The sequence below is a fragment of the Equus przewalskii genome, chromosome 2, assembly GCF_037783145.1.
Source record: "Equus przewalskii isolate Varuska chromosome 2, EquPr2, whole genome shotgun sequence".
Classification (NCBI taxonomy): domain Eukaryota; kingdom Metazoa; phylum Chordata; class Mammalia; order Perissodactyla; family Equidae; genus Equus; species Equus przewalskii.
Genome location: NC_091832.1, coordinates 14,688,250 through 14,709,944, shown reverse-complemented (window position 1 = coordinate 14,709,944; position 21,695 = coordinate 14,688,250). Strand labels below are relative to the sequence as shown.

General features: G+C 49.1%; 2 protein-coding genes and 1 long non-coding RNA gene across 3 annotated transcripts in view; 2 read left to right on the top strand and 1 right to left on the bottom strand.

Moving 5' to 3' along the window:
• Positions 1-9,699, bottom strand: part of LOC139081916 (uncharacterized) — a 49,909-nt gene extending 40,210 nt beyond the window's left edge. The window contains exons 1-2 of the long non-coding RNA XR_011537411.1: positions 8,966-9,699; positions 2,938-3,070 (exon numbers count right to left, since the gene is read on the bottom strand). This is a non-coding gene — a long non-coding RNA (uncharacterized lncRNA). The remainder of the gene's footprint in view (positions 1-2,937; positions 3,071-8,965) is intronic.
• Positions 297-12,883, top strand: MPL (MPL proto-oncogene, thrombopoietin receptor). Its single transcript, XM_070609931.1, has 12 exons — positions 297-433; positions 582-714; positions 1,038-1,216; positions 1,771-2,069; positions 2,473-2,635; positions 2,892-3,018; positions 7,156-7,337; positions 7,483-7,625; positions 9,693-9,852; positions 10,066-10,162; positions 12,258-12,345; positions 12,552-12,883. The coding sequence occupies exons 1-12, from the start codon at positions 355-357 to the stop codon at positions 12,837-12,839; spliced, it is 1,938 nt and encodes a 645-aa protein (XP_070466032.1). The 5' UTR covers positions 297-354; the 3' UTR covers positions 12,840-12,883.
• CDC20 (cell division cycle 20) lies at positions 10,112-21,666 on the top strand. Its single transcript, XM_070609925.1, has 13 exons — positions 10,112-10,162; positions 12,258-12,345; positions 17,660-17,750; positions 17,879-18,107; positions 18,215-18,363; positions 18,440-18,536; positions 18,717-18,845; positions 18,943-19,139; positions 19,252-19,346; positions 19,496-19,724; positions 19,888-20,013; positions 20,920-21,037; positions 21,419-21,666. Exons 4-13 carry the CDS (start codon positions 17,927-17,929, stop codon positions 21,595-21,597), a joined length of 1,500 nt encoding a protein of 499 aa, XP_070466026.1. The 5' UTR covers positions 10,112-10,162; positions 12,258-12,345; positions 17,660-17,750; positions 17,879-17,926; the 3' UTR covers positions 21,598-21,666.
• The last annotated feature ends 29 nt before the right edge of the window (positions 21,667-21,695 follow it).

The following is a 21,695-nucleotide window of genomic DNA, read 5'->3' as shown; positions in this document are numbered from 1 at the left end:
AGTGCTCAGAAATGTTGCTGTTCTCGTTCATCAGACGTCCTTCTACAAGAGTTAACGGAGACACACACAGAAGCTTAGTCTCCTTTTGGTACGTGGTCAAAAATGTCACCCCCATCTCCCTCCACCAAAAGGCCTGTATCCTCTCTTTCAAATTCCTCCTACCCTGCCCACTCCCACTCCCCCTCCCCTGGCCCCTGGCCCCAGTGTGGTCTGGATGGGCCCCACAGGGGCAGGGACAGGGACAGGACGTGGGGCTGTATCTGACAGGAACCTGAGGGGCTGGCCCGGGAGGGGATTGGGGCCCGGCTTCCTGAAGGGAGGATGGGCTAAGGCAGGCACACAGTGCCGGAGAAGATGCCCTTCTGGGCCCTCTTGATGGTTACCTCCTGCCTCCTCCTGGCCCCCCAAAATCTGGCACAAGTCACCAGCCCAGGTGAGGTGTGTGGAGGGTGGAGATCACCTATGCTCAGGGAGAGGGAGCCCTGGGAGGGGTGCAAGGTAGAAGGTTCCCACTGGTCCCCTCCTCTTTCCCCTAAACATGCCTGGGAAGACCCAGAGCCCACTCCCCAGCTGTTCCTCAGATGCCTCCTCGCTGGCCTCGGACTCAAAGCCCCTGAAATGTTTCTCTCGAACATTTGAGGACCTCACTTGCTCCTGGGTTGAGGAAGAGGCAACGCCCACTGGAACATACCAGCTGCTGTATGCCTACTCAGGGTATGTGCTGGGCTGTGCCCCACTCCCCTGTACCTGCCCTGTCCTGACCTCTGCTGACCCCTGCTCCAGTAGCTTCCCTGCCATTGGCCCCTATCAAAGGACAACTGCAAGCACATGCCCTAAGTAGCCACCTAATGAACAGATGTGCTTTGGATGGATGTAGCCATCCTAAGCCCCTACACAACCCCTATTCCCACCCATCCCAGGCACTGAGAAGAAAAATGGTACTAATGGAAACAGAAGTTGGTCTTGGGCCCAGGCCTGGGTCCTCATGGCTGGGCATTTGGTAACGCAGGAAGAATGGACTTCCCCTATGCCCACAGGGAGAAGCCCCGTGCCTGCCCCCTGACTTCCCAGAGTGTGCTCCCCTTTGGAACCCGATATGAGTGCAAGTTTCCAGCCCAGGATGAAGTTCGCCTCTTCTTTCCACTGCACCTCTGGGTGAAGAATGTGTTTCTGAACAAGACTCTGACCCAGCAGGTGCTCTTTGTGGACAGTGTAGGTAAGGACCATCCTCCTGTCACCCTACTCCTCTATCTGCTGCTCCCAGGCCAGCTCCTAGAATGGTCTGTGCAATTTCAGGACAACTTGGATGCCCTTCATTACCAGACCTCCAGAGGCACCTCAAGACCCCCTTGTCATTTCTGCCCACCTTAGCATCCAGAGCTAGACTTCATTTCACCCCAGAGACACCCTGGTCCTCCCATCAATAACCTATTCACTTACTCACTCATTCAACAGCTACAGAATACATGCTATGTGCCAGGCACTGTGCTAGGTGACAAGAGTACAGAGATAAAAAGAGATCCCTGCTCTTGAGGAGCACTAAGTCTAACAAACCTGCAATGAGGTCACTGTTCTGAGAAAAGGAGAACAGGATAAGGAGCCTTCCAGCCCTGCCCTGTCCTGCCCTCCAAGTGAGCCATGGCCTGTGATGGTTCAGCACTCAGGGGCTACCCTCAACCCAGCTTCCAACACCCTTCTCTAGCGGACCATGGGCTGACCTGTAGACTGTGGCACTCAAGAGAGTTCTGATGTGCCCTGTCTTGCCCTCAGGCGAGCCAGCTCCCCCCAGTATCATCAAGGCCATGGGCGGGAGCCAGCCAGGGGAACTTCAGATCAGCTGGAAGGCCCCCGCTCCTGAAATCAGTGACTTTCTGAGGTACGAACTCCGCTATGGCCCCAAGGATCCCAGGAACTCCACTGGTCCCACAGTCATGCAGCTGCTGCCCACAGATACCTGCTGCCCAGCTCTGCGGAGGACAAATCCAGCCCCAGCTCTGGACCCGCCACCATGTGCTCAGCCCATGATGCCCCCACAGGATGGACCAGAGCAGACCTCCCCAACTAGAGAAGTATCCTGGCCTTCTTCTGCTCCACCTCCTATCTCCTAACCCCAATTTTGCCCCAAGAAATGACAGGCCATACTTTGGGGATTCCAGACTGGGTTAGCCCTTGGGGAGTTAGTATAAGCTCTGATTAGCCCTCAGGAGCCATGTCTATTTAGAGATCTCCAATTTTGGGTCATTCACACCGAAAAAGTTGAGAGCTTCAGGCCTCCAGGTTAATGGGAATTTCCCTAAAAGCCCTGAACACCACCTGAAACCCACCAACCTGGCCCCCCATCTGTGTGCATATCCATCCAGAGGAACTGAGCGTTTCTCCATAGGCATGCTGTGGGGCTTCAAATAGAAGAGATGGAGGCTGTCTTGGCTGAGAGGCTGACCCAGATTTTGAGGTTGGGATTCTTCTTCCAAGGCTCCATCTCTGATAGTGATGGGTGGAAGCTGCCTCATCTCCGGGCTCCAGCCTGGTAACTCCTACTGGCTCCAGCTGCGTAGCCAACCTGATGGGGTTTCCCTCCTTGGCTCCTGGGGATCCTGGTCCCTCCCTGTGACTGTGGACTTGCCTGGAGATGCAGGTGAGTCAACAAATGAATGGGAAGATGGGGAGGAGACATAAAAGATCTCTGGGGAGGCCTGGGCTGGATATGGAAGCTCTGGGAACCATGGTCCTTCCTGATGACCTCAAACTTACCACTGGACAGAATGAACTATGTTCAGGGAGAGAACAAAGAATAGCAGTAAATATTCTAAGTTATGTGTGTAAAGACTATCTGGATGTCCCATAAAGTAGGAGCATATGGGCCCTGATGGGACTTCCTTCTCTGACCTCAGTGGAAATCGGACTACAATGCTTTACCTTGGACTTGAAGAATGTTACCTGTCAGTGGCAACAACAAGACAATGCTAGCTCCCAAGGCTTCTTCTACCACAGCAGAGCACGGTGCTGCCCCAGAGACAGGTGAGAGCTGAACCGATGATTGCGCTTGATGTCATAGGAGAAGGGCACAACGCTGCAAAAAGAAGGGAGAGATTGTTCTTGGTCCTTTTCATTCCCATCCCTTGTCCCCAAACCAAATGGTGTCCATGCTGTCATCCTCCAGCGGGTATTTCATCTTCTCACCCTCTCTCCATTCCCACTGGAAATGCCTTGGTTTAGTTCAGCTTTAATCATCTCACATGGACCACTGCAACGGCCTACATTCTCATTCACCTCCAATTTATCCCCCATGCTGCTGACAGAGTGACCTTTGTTAAATTCAAACTTTGCATGGCTTTTCCCCACTCAAATATGTACTGCAACTTTCCACCTTCTATCAAATCCAATTAAAACTTCACCTGGCCTTCAAGAATTTCCACCAAACACCTCATTGATCTGTCACTCCCTCCAAGTCCAATCTATAACCAAGGCTTGTTGATTTTACCTATTAAATATCTCTGGAATCTGTCTACTTTTGCTCATCACTGCCATTATTGTACTATAAGCAATCATCATCTCTCACTTGGGCTACTGAGAAGACATTAACTGATCGCCTCTTGAATCCTCCAAATTGTTCTCCACACGGGAACTGAAGTGATCTTTTAACAGTGCAAAAATAAACATAACACTCCCTTGGGGCCAGCCCGGTGGCACAGCAGTTAACTTTGGGAGCTTCACTTTGGCGGCCCGGGGTTCACGGGTTCAGATCCCAGGCGCAGACCTACACACCACTCATCAAGCCATGGTATGGTGGTGTCCCACATACAAAATAGAGGAAGACTGGCACAGACGTTACATCAGGGACAATCTTCCTCACCAAAAAAATAAAAATAACTCTTCCTGCTTAAAAATCTTCAATAGCTTCCCACTGATCTTACGATAGAGAAAAGAACTCTATCATGGCCTTATAAAGTTCTAAAAGACTCAGCCCCTACTACGCCTTCAGCTCATCTTACACTATGCTGACTTTTGCTTTCTATGCCCCAGTATTGGCCTTCTTTGGTTCCCTCCTGTCTACCATATTCCCTCCTGCATCTGGGTCTTTGCACATGCTGTTTACCAAGCCCTCCTGTCTATACTTAACTTCTGCTTATCCTTCAGATCTCAACTCAAATGTCACCTCCTCAGGGAACCCTCCCCTGACCTTCCTCATTAGGTCCAATAGCACTGTTACATATCCTTGTTGTACCATGCACCTCTCCTTAAGTACTTCTCATAGTTACAATTTTACATTTATACTTTATGTGGTTATTTGACTGATAATAGAATTCTCTCTCAGAACTCCAGTTGAGAAAGGCTGATCTTGACCACACATGATCCATGAGGGCAAAGTCAGTGTCTATTTTTACTCACCAAAGTCTTCTCACCTCTACCACAAAACATCAGTAAAAAATTGTTGAATGAGCGACTAATGAAAAAAACCACTATTAACAGTTTTAATGTATTCTTCCAATTATTCTATGCATTTACATATGTCTATAGACAATATTTAATTTTCAATATAAATTGGATCACATTATAGATATGTTTTGTTAACCTACTTTTTTACTTAAAAATATGTCTTGGAGATCATTACAAAAAGATGTAATTCATTCCTTTTAATAACTGCACAGATTTCCATAATATGGAGGTGCTGTGAATGGATTAAAGGGTGGCAAAACTGAAGTCATCATTTCCTCTACCAAAACCTGCTCCTCCTCTTATTGTTGTCCATCCTACCATCAACTCAGTTTTCCAGGCCGGAAACACGGAGATCACCCTGGACTTCCACCATTTCTACACCCTCCAGGTCCAATCAGAAACAGTCTTATTATTTCTAGCTCTTCAGTATCCCTCGAATCCATCTATTTCCCTCTACCTCATTGCTGCCACAAGCCTATTTTCAGATCCTCATCACTTTGCACGTGGAAACCACAACAGTATCCTAATGGATTTCTCTGCTTCTAGTCCACCCTCGCAAATTCTTTCCTACAAACTGCAGTTAAAGTGATCTTCCTAAAGAATAAAGCTAATTAGGACAATTCCCTGATTAAAATCCTTCAATGTCTCCATAATTACTATAAGATTAAGTTCAAGTTCCTTAGAAAGGCCACAAGGCCAGCCATGACCTTGGTCTGCCATCTCACATTTACCACTCATCACCAGGCCCTCTATGCTAAAAGCATTCTGCACCATTTAGAATTTCCCCCGAAGCACCATAGCTCTTATCTGTGCACAAGCATGTGCCTGGGATCCCTGTTTATCCCCTTTGTCTGTCCTATTTATAGTCCAAGACTCAGTGCAAGCACTGCCTTGTCCAGGAAGTATTCTCTGACCCTCCCAGCCTGGGTCAGATGATCTTCCTTGAGGATCTGTGCACATCATAGAAAAATACCATTTGTTTGTTTTTCTGCCTCTTCCACTGAAATGAGAGCTCCTTGGGGATTATTCCTCTACATATTCACTGGGACAAGCACGGTGTCTGGCACACAGTATCAATTATTTGTTGAATAAATGACTAAACATATGAATACATAAAGTGATAAATGATTTTAGTAATAGCTAGCCATTTAGGGGTTACAATCAGGAAGGAGACATGATTCATTTATTCAATAAACAATCATTGGGGCCAGCCGAGTGGTACAGAGGTTAAGTGCACACGTTCCGCTTCGGCGGCCCGGGGTTTGCCGCTTCAGATCCCAGGTGCAGACATGGCACCGCCTGGCAAGCCATGCTGTGGTAGGCGTCCCACATATAAAGTAGAGGAAGATGGGCACAGATGTTAGCTCAGGGCCAGTCTTCCTCAACAAAAAGAGGAGGACTGGCAGCAGTTAGCTCAGGGCTAATCTTCCTCAGGTAAAAAAAAAAAAAAACAATTATTGAGGGTAACTACGTGTCAGGCACTGGGGATAGAGTGACAAAACAGAAAAGTTTCCAGCATTGTTGGGGCTTACTTTTTAGTCTGGGGAAAGAAAGGGGTGACAAACAAATACAGAAATTACGGAACAAGGTTACATGATAAAGATTAAGTAAGAGGACGAGGGGGTGCTAATTTAGACTAGTGGTCAGAGAAAGCCTCACTAAGGAGGTGACAGGTGAGCTGAGACCTAAGTAACAAGAAGCAATGAGTCACGTGAAGATCCAGAGTCAGAGCAATCTAGGGCAAGGTGAAGCGCAAAAAGAGTGCATTTGGCATCTTTGTAGCACAGAAAAAAGGCTCGTGTGGATGAAGGGTGGTCAACTGGTGTGAGAATTGTAGGAGATGAGAACGGGAAGGTAGAGAGGAACTGAATCATATAGAGTCCTGTAGGCCCTGGTATGGAGTTTGGATTTTATTCCAAGTGGGATGGGGAGCCGTTGAAGGGTTTTAAGCAGAAGAGTGACATGGTATGATTTATATTTTTAAAAGCTATATTTCTCTGTGAAATTATGAAGAAGTAAAAGTAGAAGCAGGATCACCAGTGAGAAGTTTGCCTTAATCCAGGCAAGAGATAATGGGGGTTTGATCTAATGTGGCAGTGATAAAGACCAAAATAAATGCACAGATCTGTGACAGATGCCGGACATTATCAGATCCACGTTTTGGAAGCAAATTCTGGTAGCCATGTGGAGAAGAAACGGAAGGGAGTGGCAAAAATGGAGGCAGAAAAGCCAGTGAGGGGGCTGTTGTAATAATCTAACAGTAAAATAACACGTAGAGGTGATGAAAGGGGCTGGTGTTTGAGAAGAGATGAAAAGCATAAGGACGTTTCCCTCCAGAAAGATGAAGGCTCTTTAATCTTTGAAACAATCCTGTGAAGTAGCTATTATTAACCCATTTTACAAATGAGGAAACTGGGGCAGAGATGTATCAAGTATTTTGCCCAAAGTTATACACCAACGAGCCCAGACCCGACCTCTATAGCCCATGTGGTATTCACGTATTATCTACCTCCTTCCTTAAGAGAAAGAGGCTGGGCACCAAAGCAAACTTCAGAAGACAAAACACGATGGCCTGACAACAGAGAAAGCCCTGGAGGCCCATCCAAGAGAGGAGTTAGATTATAATCTGTGGAGGCCATGGCCCCCGTGAGATGGGGAGTACCAGGACTGGTCTCTGAGGCAGGCCTGATTCAATGACTCTGTGGGGCTGATTTTTAGGGAGCCCATCTGGGAGAAGTGTGAAGAGGAGGAGAAAGATCGAGGATTAAAGCCCTCCCAGTTCGCCCGCTGCCGCTTCAAGTCACGAAATGACAGTGTTATCCACACCCTTGTGGAGGTGACCACAGCCCAGGGTGCTGTTCACAGCTACCTGGGCTCCCCTTTCTGGATCCACCAGGCTGGTAAGAACTTTCTTCCCTTTTCTTCCTACATAGTTCCCACCCCTCCTGCACCTGACCCCATGTCCCACTTCTGACCCATGGCCCTGGGGGCATGATGTCTCATGCACAGAAGGGCTTAGGCCAGTCCTTGCTGACGTCCCTGTAGTGCTCATCCCCACTCCAAACTTTCACTGGAGGGAGGTCTCCAGCGGGCAGCTGGAACTGGAGTGGCAGCACCCGTCATCGTGGGGAGCCCAAGAGACTTGCTATCAGCTCCGATACACAGGAGAAAGCCATCAGGACTGGAAGGTACGGTCAAGGAACAAATGCTCACAAAAGTCACTGCACAGCGTATTCCTGAGTTTCACCATGTCTGTGATCAGGAGCGAAGGTGTCTGTGTATCCGTGCCTGGGGCTATACATCTATAATTATCTGATTCAACTGCTCTCTTCATCTCTCTTTGGCCTCTCACACTGCTGACTACTCCCATTTAAAATTTTCTCTTCCCTTTGCCTTTGGGATCTCCATCTCTCCTGATACTCATACCACCTCTCTGACTGAACCTTCTCATTCTCCTTTCCTGGTTCCTCCTTTTCCACCCTTCTTTAATGTGTTGTGCTCCCTACAGTCCCTTCCTAGGCTCTTTTCTCCTCTAGATAAATATATATGCTCTCCCTAGGTAAATGCTCCAATTCCGTGGTTTTAACAACTATTCATTAACAATCCCAAACTTACCATTCCAATCTGGATATGGAAAGGAACTTCTACACCATAGGCAAATTACTTAAACTTTTGAAGTCTCAGTTTCCTTATTGGTAAGATGGGAATAAAGCTATCTATCTTCTAGACTTGTAGTAAAAATTAAATATATAAATATCTAGCACATTGCCTGACAGTATGAGCATACAGAAGGGGCTCAATATACATTAATTAGTTTCTTTCTCTACTTTTATTCTCATTTGCCACATGTATATACAACTTCTTACTAACAGCTCTCCCTAAAAGCCCCCAGGGGCATTTCAGACTCAATATATCCAAAACTGAATTTATCTTCCTCCCCAAACTTATTTTACTTTTTTATCGAAGTACAAGTTACATAAAGTACACAAATCTTAAATATACAACTGACTAATTTGTACATGTGTATACACCCATGGAGCCATTACCTAGATCAACATATAGGTTATTTCTAGTGCCCCAGAAGCTCCTCATGCCCCCTACAGTTACACTCCTCCCTCCAAGGTAACCACTATTCTAACATTGCCATTGATAAGTTTTGACTGTTGTTGAACTTAATAAAATGGAACCATACAGTCTTTCTTTCTCAAACTTACTTCTCTGTTTCCTGTCTCTGGCAATGGCACCACCACTTACCCAATTACCCAAGCCTGGAACCATCTTTCACTCTTCTTCCTTTTCCCTTGTCCCTTCCCCCATTAATCCAACAAGTAAGTTGAGTTTATTGTACTAACGTCCTCATATCCTTACTACCACCGCCTCAGCCTCATCTTTGACCATCCAGCCTGCCCATCCACGCTCTCAGCACACTGAACTACTCTGTAACTCCCAACCAAGCAACTCATGCCACATTACATGCTTCTTCGTGCTCCCATGATGCTTTACTTACATTATTTACAACACTAATTACCTGTTGTAATTATTTACTTGTTGGGATGTCTTCCTCATTAGACATGTGAGAGACCACGTTGCATTTCTCTTTTTCCCCAGGGCCTAGCCTAATGCTTGGCATATCCCAAGCAGTCCATAAATGTTTGCTAAATGATTAATAAAGTCTCCCTGCTTGTACACATGATGGTCGTCCCCCCTGCTTGGATTCTGTCCTTGCACTCCCCGCAACTAGCACAATTCTGGCATCTTCTGCTAAATGCGTGTTCTTTGTGAACGGTCCACGCGGGCCTGAGTATCTAAGTGTGTCTGCGTTCCCACTGCCGAACCTGGAGTTCAGGTGAGCACTTCTGCCAGGATGTCCGTGTGTCCTGATCAGTGTGTGCGCACCAGGATCTCTGTCGGAGTGTATCCTATGTATCTGTTGTATACATGGGTCAGGATTAGTAGCTCTCCGTGCAGATGAGGTCTGTGTGTCAGAGCGTGGGGGCGGGCGGACGCCGTTCTCTCAGACAGGGTGTGTCTTGGGCAGGGAGAGGCCACCAAGGGGAGAGGCTCTCCGTCGGGATGTTCTATCTTGCAAATTTCCGCCGGGATGTGTGTTTTCTGAAAGTAAGGCTCTTTAAGGGATATCCGTGGGGATTCGAAGCGGTAGGATTTTGGTCAAACAGACGCCGGGCTCTCGAGGCCTCGACGCCGGTCCGCCGGCCCCGGAAGCCTGACCACACGCTCGCTTCTCCTCCGCGCAGGTGCTGGAGCCGCCTCTCGGGGCCCAGGGAGGGACCTTGGAGCTGCGCCCGCGCTCTCGCTACCGTTTACAGCTGCGCGCCAGGCTCCACGGCCCCACCTTCCAAGGTCCATGGAGCGCCTGGTCCGACCCAGTGAGAGTGGAAACCGCCTCCGAGACCGGTGAGGGCCCGGCGGGGCGAAGGCGGCACGCGGCTGCGCGAGTGGACAGGCGCCGGATCAGAGAGGGGCGGGGCTCCGGCCGCACCGGTCTGCGGCTGCGCAAACGGCAGTGGCGCCCCAGGGCGCGAGGGCCGGAGCCAGGGCGGGGTCTGGTGGACCTGGGGCGGGGCTCCGGCCAGGGGATGCCGAGGTCTGAATGTTTTTGTCCCACAGCCTGGATCTCCTTGGTGACGGCTCTGCTTCTGGTGCTGGCCCTCAGCGCCCTCCTGGGCCTGCTGCTGCTGAGGTGGCAGTTTCCTGCTCACTACAGGTACCGCCCAAGCCAGGCGGGAGACGGGGCCGCGATCGGGCGGGGCCGGAGGCCTCTAAACAAGCATCCCGGGGTCACTCAATGACACCCGCCCTCCGGACAACCGCATGTCCACACCTGTGGCTTCAGCCGCTTCCCGCACGTCTCCCCTGGGAGTCGCACCGCCTCCTTAACTCTAACATGCCCACCATACTGGACACCTCAAACAGCCCCGCCTCCTGGCTCTTCATCTCAGTAAAGGCTACTGTCCACCCATCACCCAAACCAAACACTTAGGCGCCTCCCTCCTGCTTCTCCAGTCTGGTCTGGTCTGGTCATCCCACCTCCTAAACCTCGTTCAAACAAGGGCCCCTTTTCTCTAGCCCTACAGACACTACCTGACGCGCTGAAACAGAGCCTCTTCTCCCTCCAATCCAGCCTCCCACAGCCACCAGAATTATCCTTCTAAGATGCGCACATGGACTTGTCACTCCCCTCCTTAAATCTCGTTATTAGCTCCCCAGGGTAGAATCCAGACTCTCCAATGACAAGCAGGACTCCGCAAAATCTGGCCCCTGCCAGTATTTCCACCCTCGCCCATCCTGTGCATCAGTCTTGCCAGACCGTTGGTGATTTCCTCCACCAATCAGCCTGCTTTATTTCTCAGTGCCTTTGCACATAATGTCCCCTCTGCCAGGAATATCCTCCCTGGATGACTAATACCCATTTATCTTTAAATAACTTTCTTCATCAACTCCTAGGAAACCCTTCCTAACTCTCCCCTATTGGCTACTCTCTTTGTGCCCCAGAGTACAGACTTCTATCATAGCACCAGTAGCCTTTTACTGCATTTCTTTCTTTATATTCTTCCCTCTACCTTACTTGGTCATCTTTAGATCTTCAGTACAGTGCCTGCCAAATAGCATGCCCTTAAATAAATGTTATTAATGAATGACTTGTTTATGTGGGAAGACTAAGGCTGAGGAGAAATGTCATTGGAAGTCATAAACATAAAGGATAGAATCCTTACCACCTCAGTCCATCAACTGGTAACATCTCTTGATTCTGGAAGACTCAGCTCAGAAGGCACCTCCTCCAGGCAGCCTCTTTTGATGGCCCTAGGCCAGGTTAGATGCCCCTCTTCTGGGCTCCTATCTCTCCTTGAACATGTCTTTCTTCGAACTTTTAATCTACTCATATGTATGAGCAGATGAATGTAGCTTCTACGCAGGTACCCAGATCCAACAACAAAATTGGGGGAGAGGAGGGAGGTGGTGCTGCTGAAGCAGACATACACAGTTCCTTTTCCCCAATTTGCCAGATAAATCACTCCTTCTCCCATGGAAAGATATGAGTGAGGTCACGGAAGAGGCCTGAAATGTTGAGCTAAAGTCCCTCCATGTGGAAATATGAGCCTAAAGAATTGGAGGTTCCGCCAACGTACCTTAACCCATACTCTTCCCAGAGAGACTACCTTCCCCAGTAACTTAATATTAAGCCCCACTGATTTTCTTCATTCATGCATTCCACTAATTTCTTGAGCACCTACTATGGGCCAGACACTGTTTGACACCCTAGAGATACAGGAGCGAGCAACTAGACAAACTCTTTGCTCTCATGAAGCTTATATTCTAGTGGGGTGAGACAGACAAAAGCAAATATATATATATAATAATATAATAAATATACAATAAGTCAACTGCTATAAAGAAAAATAAAGCAGAGCAGGAGATAGAGGGTGCTGGGGAAGGGAGGTGGTATATTTTAGACAAGGTGGTCAGGGAAGGCCTCTGTCGGGATGGCATTTGAGCAGAGACCTCAATGAAGGGAGGGAACAAATTGAGCATTCCAGGCAGAGAGAACTGAGAGTCCAAAGGCCCTGAAGCAGGAATGTTTGAGGACATTTTTGGAACTTCCCCACAGCTGACTTCCCTCCCCTGCCTGAGGTTTCCTTTGCACCTATGCTCCTTTACCCTACTTTGTTGCCTTAACTACACTCTTACCAAACCTTACTCCCACACCTTCCTGCCTCCCACCACTGCCCCACCTGAGTCCCCTCCTCCTCCCTCCCAACTCACTCTCATGACTCAGTCTCTTTCTCTTCCTTCTCCCCAAGGAGCATGAGGCATGCCGTGTGGCCCTCACTTCCAGACCTGCACCGGGTCCTAGGCCAGTACCTTAGGGATACTGCAGCCCTGAGTCCGGTGAGTGCACCCCCTCCCCACCACCCACCATCAGCCCTGCCTGAAGCTGGACCCTTGCCCCACAACACAACTTTTCCAAGGCCCTTGCCCTCCAGTATACCATCCCTGGGCACTACCCCCAGCCAAACCCTCCTTCCTTCACAATCCAGGCCCTCCTCCCACAGGATCTGCTCTAATTTAGACTCCTGTTCCCTCATCTCTCCCAGCCCAAGGCTCCAGTCTCAGATGCCTATGAGGAACTGGAACCCAGCCTCCTTGAAGTTATACCTAAGTCCTCAGAGAAGGCTCCCTTGCCACTATGTTCCTCCCAGACCCAGATAGACTACCGAGGATTGCAGCCTTCTTGCCTGGGGACCATGTCCCTGTCTGTGTGCCCACCCATGACTGAGTCCGGGTCCTACTGCACCACTCACATCGCCAACCATTCCTACTTGCCACTAAGCTGTTGGCAGGTCCCTCGCTCCCAGTACCCTGGACAGATCCAAACCCTCTAGCCCTCTCTTCCCAACCTCCCTCCCACCCCACCCCACAACACAAACATCTCAGAGCTCACTTGCATCCCCCTCTGTCTGCCCTTGTGGTTGTGATTCACCACACTGATCTTTCAATACTGCTATGACATAAGTCCAGGATCCTCCAGGCAAGGCTCATTTGACTAAGCTCCTCTAACTTCCACCTTCTTCCTCTCCTTTTTAATGCCAAGCTCCTCAAGAGGTCTGCACTTCCCCACTTCCCATTTGCATTTCAGACTACTTCAATCTGTGCCCCTGCTACCACTTTGCTAATGAAACTACTCAGGCAAGTTTGCCTCAAACTTTCTAATTGCAAGATCCAATAGGATCTTGTTAATCCTCAATTTTTTTGATCTCTCTGTGGTATTTGTCATGTTGACTACTTATTTCTCCTTTAAATTCTCTCCTCTCTTAACTTTCATAACATCACCATCTCTCCTGGCTCTGCTCCTGCATCTCTGAGCATATTTACTAGAAGTTAAGAGCATAAATTCTGGAATCAGAGCTGGGTTCAAATCCTGTCTTTCCCACTGCTAGCTGTGCAACCTTGGGCAAAGAACTTAAAGTCTTTGAGTCTTAATTTTCTCATCTATAAATCAGGGATAATAACAGAACCCCATAGAGTTGTGAAGAGGAGTAAGTGAGATAATCTAAAGCACAGTGCCTAGGACATAGTAAGTGTTTGATATATCTAAACTATCATAATTACTCTTTCCTAATCTCTTATCCTGGCATCTCTTCCACTCCTTAATTTTTGCAGTCCCCCATGACTCCATTCTTAACCCAGTCTCCAATCTGTCCATTGTCATTGCCTTTCCTATATGTGACCGCTCCAAAGTTCTCATCTCCAGCCCAGACTTCTACTAAATCACTTGTGATGCTTTATGCAAGTAACTGTGTATACATCTGCCTCCCGCTACTAGGTTGTGAGCTCCTTGAGGGCAAGGGCTATGACTTAATGGTCTTTTCCCCCCAGCACCTAGAGTAGTGCTTAATGCATGGTAGTAGGCCTCCAATAAATGTTTTCTAAATGAAGGAAATCTTTCTGTACAATGCCACCTTAACCCCATGCCAACGTCCCTCATCCTTTAAGCCATTCATATGCAGTGGTAAATGTGCTTAGGTCATTTTGGTTACGGATTCCGCTGACCCATTCAAATTCTCAAACAAATGGTATTTTTTGCTGGCTCCAAACATACCCACTGTGTCCATCAGAGTCTTGGCAGAAATAGATGGCACACTCAAACTGGGTATCTTGGGAGAGTTTAATAAAGGGCATATTCATAAAGATAGGCAGGATTTAAGAAAACCATCAACAGTGCAGTACCCCAGGGCTAACAACAGCTGAGAGCTGGTACCATCCCAGAGCATCTAGAGGATAAGGAGAGAGAGTGATTACTAGATATGGAGAGAATAGCTGTAAGAGAGGGCTGCCTGGCAGGAGCTGTAGCTTCCAGTAGAGAGATACAGCCAACCTGTGGGGATATGCCAGGAAGGGAGCCGGGGGAATAAATAGCTCATGCTCACCCCCCACCCCGATCTCCTCTGTATTAGTTTGCTAGTGCTGCCTTAACGTACTACCACAAACTTGGTGGCCTAAACAACAGAAATTTATTGCCTCCAGTTCTGGAGGCCACAAGTTCAAGGTGTCAGCAAGGTTGGTTCCTTCTGAGAACTGTGAAGAAGAATCTGTACCATGCCTCTCCCCTGGCTTCTGGTGGTTTCCTGGCAATCTTTGGTTTTCCTTGGCTTGTAGAAGCATCACCTCCATCTTTGCCTTCATCTTCACATGGTGTTCTCCCTGTGTGTCTCTGTGTCCAAATTTCCCCATTTTATGAGGGCACTAGTCATATTGTATTAGGGCCCACCCAAATGACCTCATCTTAACTAATTACATCTGCAATGACCCTATTTCCCAGTAAGGTCACAAACTGAAGTACTGGGGCTTAGGACTTCAACATATGAATTTGGGGGGGGGAAACAATTTAACCCATAATATCCTCCCATTGGTGGAACCCAAACAGAAACTAGAGCCAAAGGGGATCCATTGATGCAGGCCACATGAATCAGCCTCACAGGGCACAGGGCAGGGTGGAAAAGGATGAAGAGTGGATCTGGATGGGACAAATGGATGACATCAAGTATACTCATTCTTCATAATTCTTTCCCTCCAGCCACGTTCAAGGCTCCAACTTTATTCCTGGGGACTCAAGACTAGGACTGAGACCCAAAGCACTGAACCTTTCACCTTTACACTCACTCAGCCATCTTGTCCTAAATTCCACAACTACTTCCTAAATTCTGCCCTCTCTTCTCCATTTCCACTGAGCTATCACTACAGCCTTCTAATATCTCTGCCGCCAGTCCTTCTCCTGAAATCCAATCTGACGGTTGCCTCCAGATTGATCTTCCTATTCATCTCACTCCTTACCGCTAAATCTTTAGCTTGACTCTTCAGAACCTGATCTCTGTTTCTTCCACTACTTCCTTATGTGAGGATTAAAAAATGTTAACACGATGCCAGGCATATAGTAAATAATCAGTGTTTATTGAGCTATTTTTATTATTATCCTAATTAAGCTATTCCCTGAATATCACCTATATTTTATTCCTACCATGCCCTTTGCTTCACTAGATTCAAGTCCTTCAGGTGGGAGTTCCCCCTATCTAACCAGCTCCTCGGCCTCTAATTATCCATCTCTAAAGCCTTGTTCTCCTTCCCTCCAGCCTAAGAGGAAGTGATCTTTCTTTCCTAGACTGGAAAAGCTCCCTATGTTTTCGATCCCATTTCTTCCTGGCACCTTCTTCTATCAGCTGGCCCTTGCCTGGTCTCTTCCATCTCCCCTGGCTCTTTTGCCTTCACCTTCAAGCATGCATAGGCTGCTTGGTGCTGGTTCCCTCAAACTCCCATGCACTGCCCCTTTCTCATTCCAAAATTTCTCAGAAAAGTAGCCCCTGCTTGCTGCCTCCATGTTCTCCCCACCCTTCTTTCTGCAACCCCTTCCAAATGGAATCTGAGCACCCACTCTCCTGATCCCACTGTCTCCAAGGTCACTGATGATTTGTTTCTTGAAGGCTAAATCCAACCTTTTCTGTCATCATTCTGCTTGACCACTTTGCGTCATATTAGAATTCCTCCCACTTCAAGGTCCATGTCAGAATAATCTTCATTGGCTTCTTTCATTCTTTTATTTTTAAATGTACGAATTCCCTGAGGTTGTACCCTTGTTTACCTGATCCTTCTTTTTCTCCGCAGTCATCCTTACCCCAGAAGCTGCAAATTGCTGGCCATGCTCTGCCCTCATATATGTTTTGTTTGGCCCTTCCCTACACAGACGCTTTCCCTTATTTTGCAATGCCCAGCAAATAAAATCCAAACACCTTACCTTATTAAGGCCCTGCCAGCCAGACTCAGACTACCTTTTCTCTGTTCTCTGAGGCTCAGGATTCCCTATTTCCAACCCCAGCACATCCAACTCCTTGTTTTTCAAGGTAATTGAAAATAGAGAACATGAATGCTTCAAAGTCAAAGATAATAACAATATTAAGTTTGGGCTAAGTGAAACCGAGATTTTTCTCTGTCATCATCAGGGTCGATCATAGGCTAGTGACCGAAAATGTAATTTTTCCAGGCTCTCCCTGGGACAGGATAGCATATGGTTAGGATGGCAGGCGTTAGTCAGATAGTTTGACTCTACTACTTATTATTATTGGCTGTGTGGCTTTGGGCAAATTTCTAACTTCGTTCTCACCTAGTTTCTTTTTCTGTAAAAACGGGACAGAGTGTCTGCCCTATGGGATTAAGGATTAAACTTAATAACGTATGTAAACTGTTTAAACACAGTAGTTAGCAGATGGCCAATAAATGACATCCAGTATTACTTTTATTATTGTTGCCTCTAAGCATATTCACACAATTCATTCAAGTCATTATTAGAGCACTGTTTTGAACAGGAGTCAGACCTGGATTCCTAACTAGTGTGACCTCGGGCAAATCCCTTCCCTGGGCCTCTGTTTCTTCATCTGTAAAATATGGGTATGTTGCTAACATGAGGAGGGTGCACCATGCAGATTAGACTAGCGGGTCTTTAAAATTCCTGACACCTCTAAAGCCCCACGGGGGTAAGCCACAGTGTCACTCATAGGGCAGGCCCATCTTAGCTTCCAGATAGGCAGGTCTGAATCCTGATCCTTTTTCTTTTCCATAAGGAATTCCTCCTGTCTTTCAGCCTCATTTCCCCTATTTGTAAAACAACAAACAAAACAACTTAAAAAAATAAACACAGGTGCTACTTCCTTCCTAGCAGTGTTCCTACAGGTACCAAGCAAACAGCAGATGCACTCCGGCCTCCTTTCTGCTCCCAAGCTTCTCAAATGCTGCCCCCCACCCCCGCGCCCTCCGCCCCACCCCTGTCCGCCTGCCGCCTGCCCGTTGCCTCTCCCTTCTCTGAGCAGTTCAAGTGCTTTATAGGTCACCCCACCAAGATCTGTCCTTCTGTATCTGAAAACGACTCACAAGGAGGCTTTAAGTGTGGAGGGTGGGTGAGGGGAAGCTGAAGAATGAATGGAGGCGACCCGGGAATGCCGAGGGAGCGCAGGCCCCGCCCCCAGGTCCGCCCCGCCCCGCCCCTCTCGCTTTCAGGTCCCGATTCTCTGGGACCAGCTTTACAACTTTCTCACCCTTCAAATCACGCTCCACGACTGGGCTCTCGTGAGATCTGTGACTTGCCCCGGAAGACCCGCCCCCTGTGCCGTAGAGGCCAATGGGCGAGGGCGACGGTTGCGACGGTTGCGTTTTGAAGGAGCCAATGAGCGCTCGGAGCGGAAAGTTTAAGACGCAGAGGCAGGCGCTGCCAGGGCCGGTCCGGGATTGGAACCTGCTCCGAGCTGACGGTGAGGGCGAGTGGGCCGAGGCGAGGTGGGGCGGCGGCCGGGCGTGCCGGACCCGGAGGGGCTGCGGCCGGGGTGGCCCTGACTGCGTGGCCGCCCGTCCCAGAGCACGGTCGCCTGTCCTTCTCCAGGGCTTGGCGGGCACCCGCTCCAAGGACCCCTCCCCTCCAGACGCCCCCATGGCTCAGTTCGTGTTCGAGAGTGACCTGCACTCGCTGCTGCAGCTGGACGCACCCATCCCCAATGCACCCCCTGCGCGCTGGCAGCGCAAAGCTAAGGAGGCCGCGGGGCCGGCCCCTTCACCCATGCGGGCTGCCAACAGATCCCACAGTGCCGGCAGGACCCCGGGCCGAACTCCTGGTCAGTGGGGTGCGGGGAACGCGGGGAGGGAACGGATGAGAGCAGCCTTCATGCCTCCTTCCCCCGGTAGCCTGGTCAGACTATCTGGCTTCCCTCTCTTGCCCCAGGCAAATCCAGCTCCAAGGTTCAGACCACCCCCAGCAAACCTGGCGGGGACCGCTATATCCCCCATCGCAGTGCTTCCCAGATGGAGGTGGCCAGCTTCCTCCTGAGCAAGGAGAACCAGCCTGAAAACAACCAGACGCCCACCAAGAAGGTATGTATCCCAGAGGGGTCTACCCCGACCCATTTGGGTAATGCCATCCTGCCTCACCACTACCATTATGTGCCAGGAACATCAGAAAGCCTGGGCTTTGAATCTGAACGGTTTTGATGTGGAGGAAGCCAAGATCCTTCGGCTCAGTGGAAAACCACAGAATGCCCCAGAGGGTAAGGCCTGAAGTTCTTGGTTCTTGGAGGTATTAGCCCATCCCCAGGCCTGAGGGGAGATGCCTGTCTGCTTCTCCCACCAATGACTGGGGGGAAGGGAGGTGCTTATCTGGCTTTCCAGGCTAGAGACAGGGGGAGGTGTCAATTCTCTCAGTGTGTAGACCCACTCGGTTGCCACAGGTTACCAGAACAGACTAAAAGTACTCTATAGCCAGAAGGCCACGCCTGGCTCCAGCCGCAAGACCTGCCGTTACATTCCTTCCCTGCCAGACCGGATCTTGGATGCCCCTGAAATCCGGAATGACTATTGTAAGTGCAGCCTTCTCCTTGCCCGATGGATGGAGAAAGAGGGCCCGGGACCAGGCAAGCAAGGAAGCTCATGTTCTTCCCATTGCCTCTCTGGCAGACCTGAACCTTGTGGATTGGAGCTCCGGGAATGTACTGGCTGTGGCACTGGATAACAGTGTGTACCTGTGGAATGCTACCTCTGGTGACATCCTGCAGCTGTTGCAAATGGAGCAGCCTGGGGACTATGTATCTTCTGTGGCCTGGATCAAAGAAGGCAACTACCTGGCTGTGGGCACCAGCAATGCTGAGGTTCAGGTGAGACTAGTCCCTGTGCTGTAGCTCTGTCTCCCAAACCCGGGGGGCTTGCCCAGCAGGAGGATATTAATGACAAGTCGTGATCTCTGATCCTGGTGGTCTCTCTCTCTAGCTTTGGGATGTGCAACAGCAGAAACGGCTTCGAAACATGACCAGCCACTCTGCCCGAGTGGGCTCCCTATGTTGGAATAGCTATATCCTGTCCAGGTCAGTGGTTTTTGCTAGTCTGTGACAAAATCAGTCTATGATTTTTGCCCACTCTCTCCTGACTATATATGTCTGAACTGAAGCAGCTCTGTTCTGCTGATGTTGTTGAGGTCTGCCACAGAACCTGACTCCGTTTTTCTCTCCCCCAGTGGCTCTCGCTCTGGCCACATCCACCACCATGATGTTCGGGTAGCAGAACACCATGTGGCCACACTGAGTGGCCACAGCCAGGAGGTGTGTGGGCTGTGCTGGGCCCCAGATGGACGACATTTGGCCAGTGGTGGCAATGATAACTTGGTGAATGTGTGGCCTAGTGCTCCTGGAGAGAGTGGCTGGGTTCCCCTGCAGACATTCACCCAGCATCAAGGGGCTGTCAAGGTGAGAGTGGGGCTGGGTTGGGGCCTCTGCAGACCCTCACCCAAAATCTGGGGACTATGAAGGGGAGATGGGATGGTGGGATTGGACTGGGTTAATCTGTGACCCCTATAGCTCCTTGTCTAGCTCTAGTAGTGCCTGCTGACCCTACCTTTATCCCACCTAGGCTGTAGCTTGGTGTCCCTGGCAGTCCAATGTCCTGGCAACTGGAGGGGGTACCAGTGATCGACACATTCGGATCTGGAATGTCTGCTCTGGGGCCTGTCTGAGTGCTGTGGATGCCCATTCTCAGGTACTCTTTTACCCAGTCCAGCCTCTCACTCCCAGATGTGTTCTTACTCTATAGAGTCTTCCTGGGCAACCAGGTCTCCTCCCATAGCTTCACCAACTGTATACACTGATGATTTCCAAACTTCTAACTTGGCTCTCACTCATGAGCTCCAGACCCATATTTCCAACAGTGTGGCTTATCTCCAACTCCATGTCCTGTAAGTGGCACCACCTTAATATGTCCCAAATTAAACTTGTCACTTCCCCTTGCATCCCTGAAATGTGTCCCTTTCCCCCTTCTCTGACATTGTTGGAGAGGGACAGAACCTACTCAGAAATCTGAAAAACCTCCTAGAATCTTTCATCCTCCTCACCTAGTTACCAAGATATACCAGTTTTACCTCAGAGTATCGTTCACATATGTCCCCTCCCCTCAGCCTCATTCATCTTCCCAGTGGAGGCCCGCTGCACTGGTCTCTCAGCAATTTTTTCTTATCTCCTCCAATCTGTCCTCTATGCTGTGGTCTGTTACTGTCTTCCTAAACCCTGCAGTGGCTCGCCATCACCCACAGCATATAACTCTTCCATTAGAGCAATATTGAAGGTCCTTGCTGGTGGATCTCCCTGCAATCACTCCAGCTTCCACCTCTCAACATGCAGCCTTCATTCTACAGTTGGGCTCTGGAGCCAGAATTCAAATTCTGGCTCTCTCACCTACTAACTTAACTTGCATGTCATCTTAGGCAACCTGCTGAACTTCTTTCTGCTTGATTCATCTGTAAAGTGGATATGATTCTAACTCTCAAAAGGCTATGATCATTCAAATCTAAGTGCACAGCATCTGGCAGGGTGCCTAACAGTATAATGGCCTCAGTTCTGATTTGAGTAGCATTGGTTCTGTTGTGCCCACACCATCCCCTCTCTGCAGGTGTGCTCCATCCTCTGGTCTCCCCACTACAAGGAGCTCATCTCAGGCCATGGCTTTGCACAGAACCAGCTGGTTATTTGGAAGTACCCAACCATGGCCAAGGTGGCTGAACTCAAAGGTAGGTGCTAAGTGACAGAAGCCAGACACAAAAGGCCATATATTATATGACTGTTTATCTGAAATGTCCAGAAGAGGTAAATACAGAGAGAGAAAGCAGATTAATGGGTACCAAGGGCTGCGGGGAGAGGGTAATGAGGAGTGACTTTCTTTATGGAGTGATGAAAATGTTATGGAATTATTGTACAACTTTGGCAGTGTACTAAAAACCAATGAATTATATACTTGAAAGGGATGAATTTTATGGTATGTGAATTATTAATTATCTCAATAAAGCTGTTATAAAAATTTAAGAAAGGTAGGTGGCCCTCATAAATGGAGGTCTGTAGATGTGTCTGCATTCATATGTACTGCTCTTACTTTTTCCCTCCTCATGACCCAGGTCACACAGCTCGGGTCCTGAGTCTGACCATGAGCCCAGATGGGGCCACGGTGGCATCGGCAGCAGCGGATGAGACCCTGCGGCTATGGCGCTGCTTTGAGTTGGACCCGGCACGGCGGCGGGAGCGGGAGAAGGCCAGTGCAGCCAAGAGCAGCCTCATCCACCAAGGCATCCGCTGAGGACCAACTCAGCACCTCAGTTTTTTGTTTTTGTTTTTTATTTTTCTAATAAAGTCATGTCTCCCTCTCTGCTCCTTGCATGACCTTGATCCCAGCAG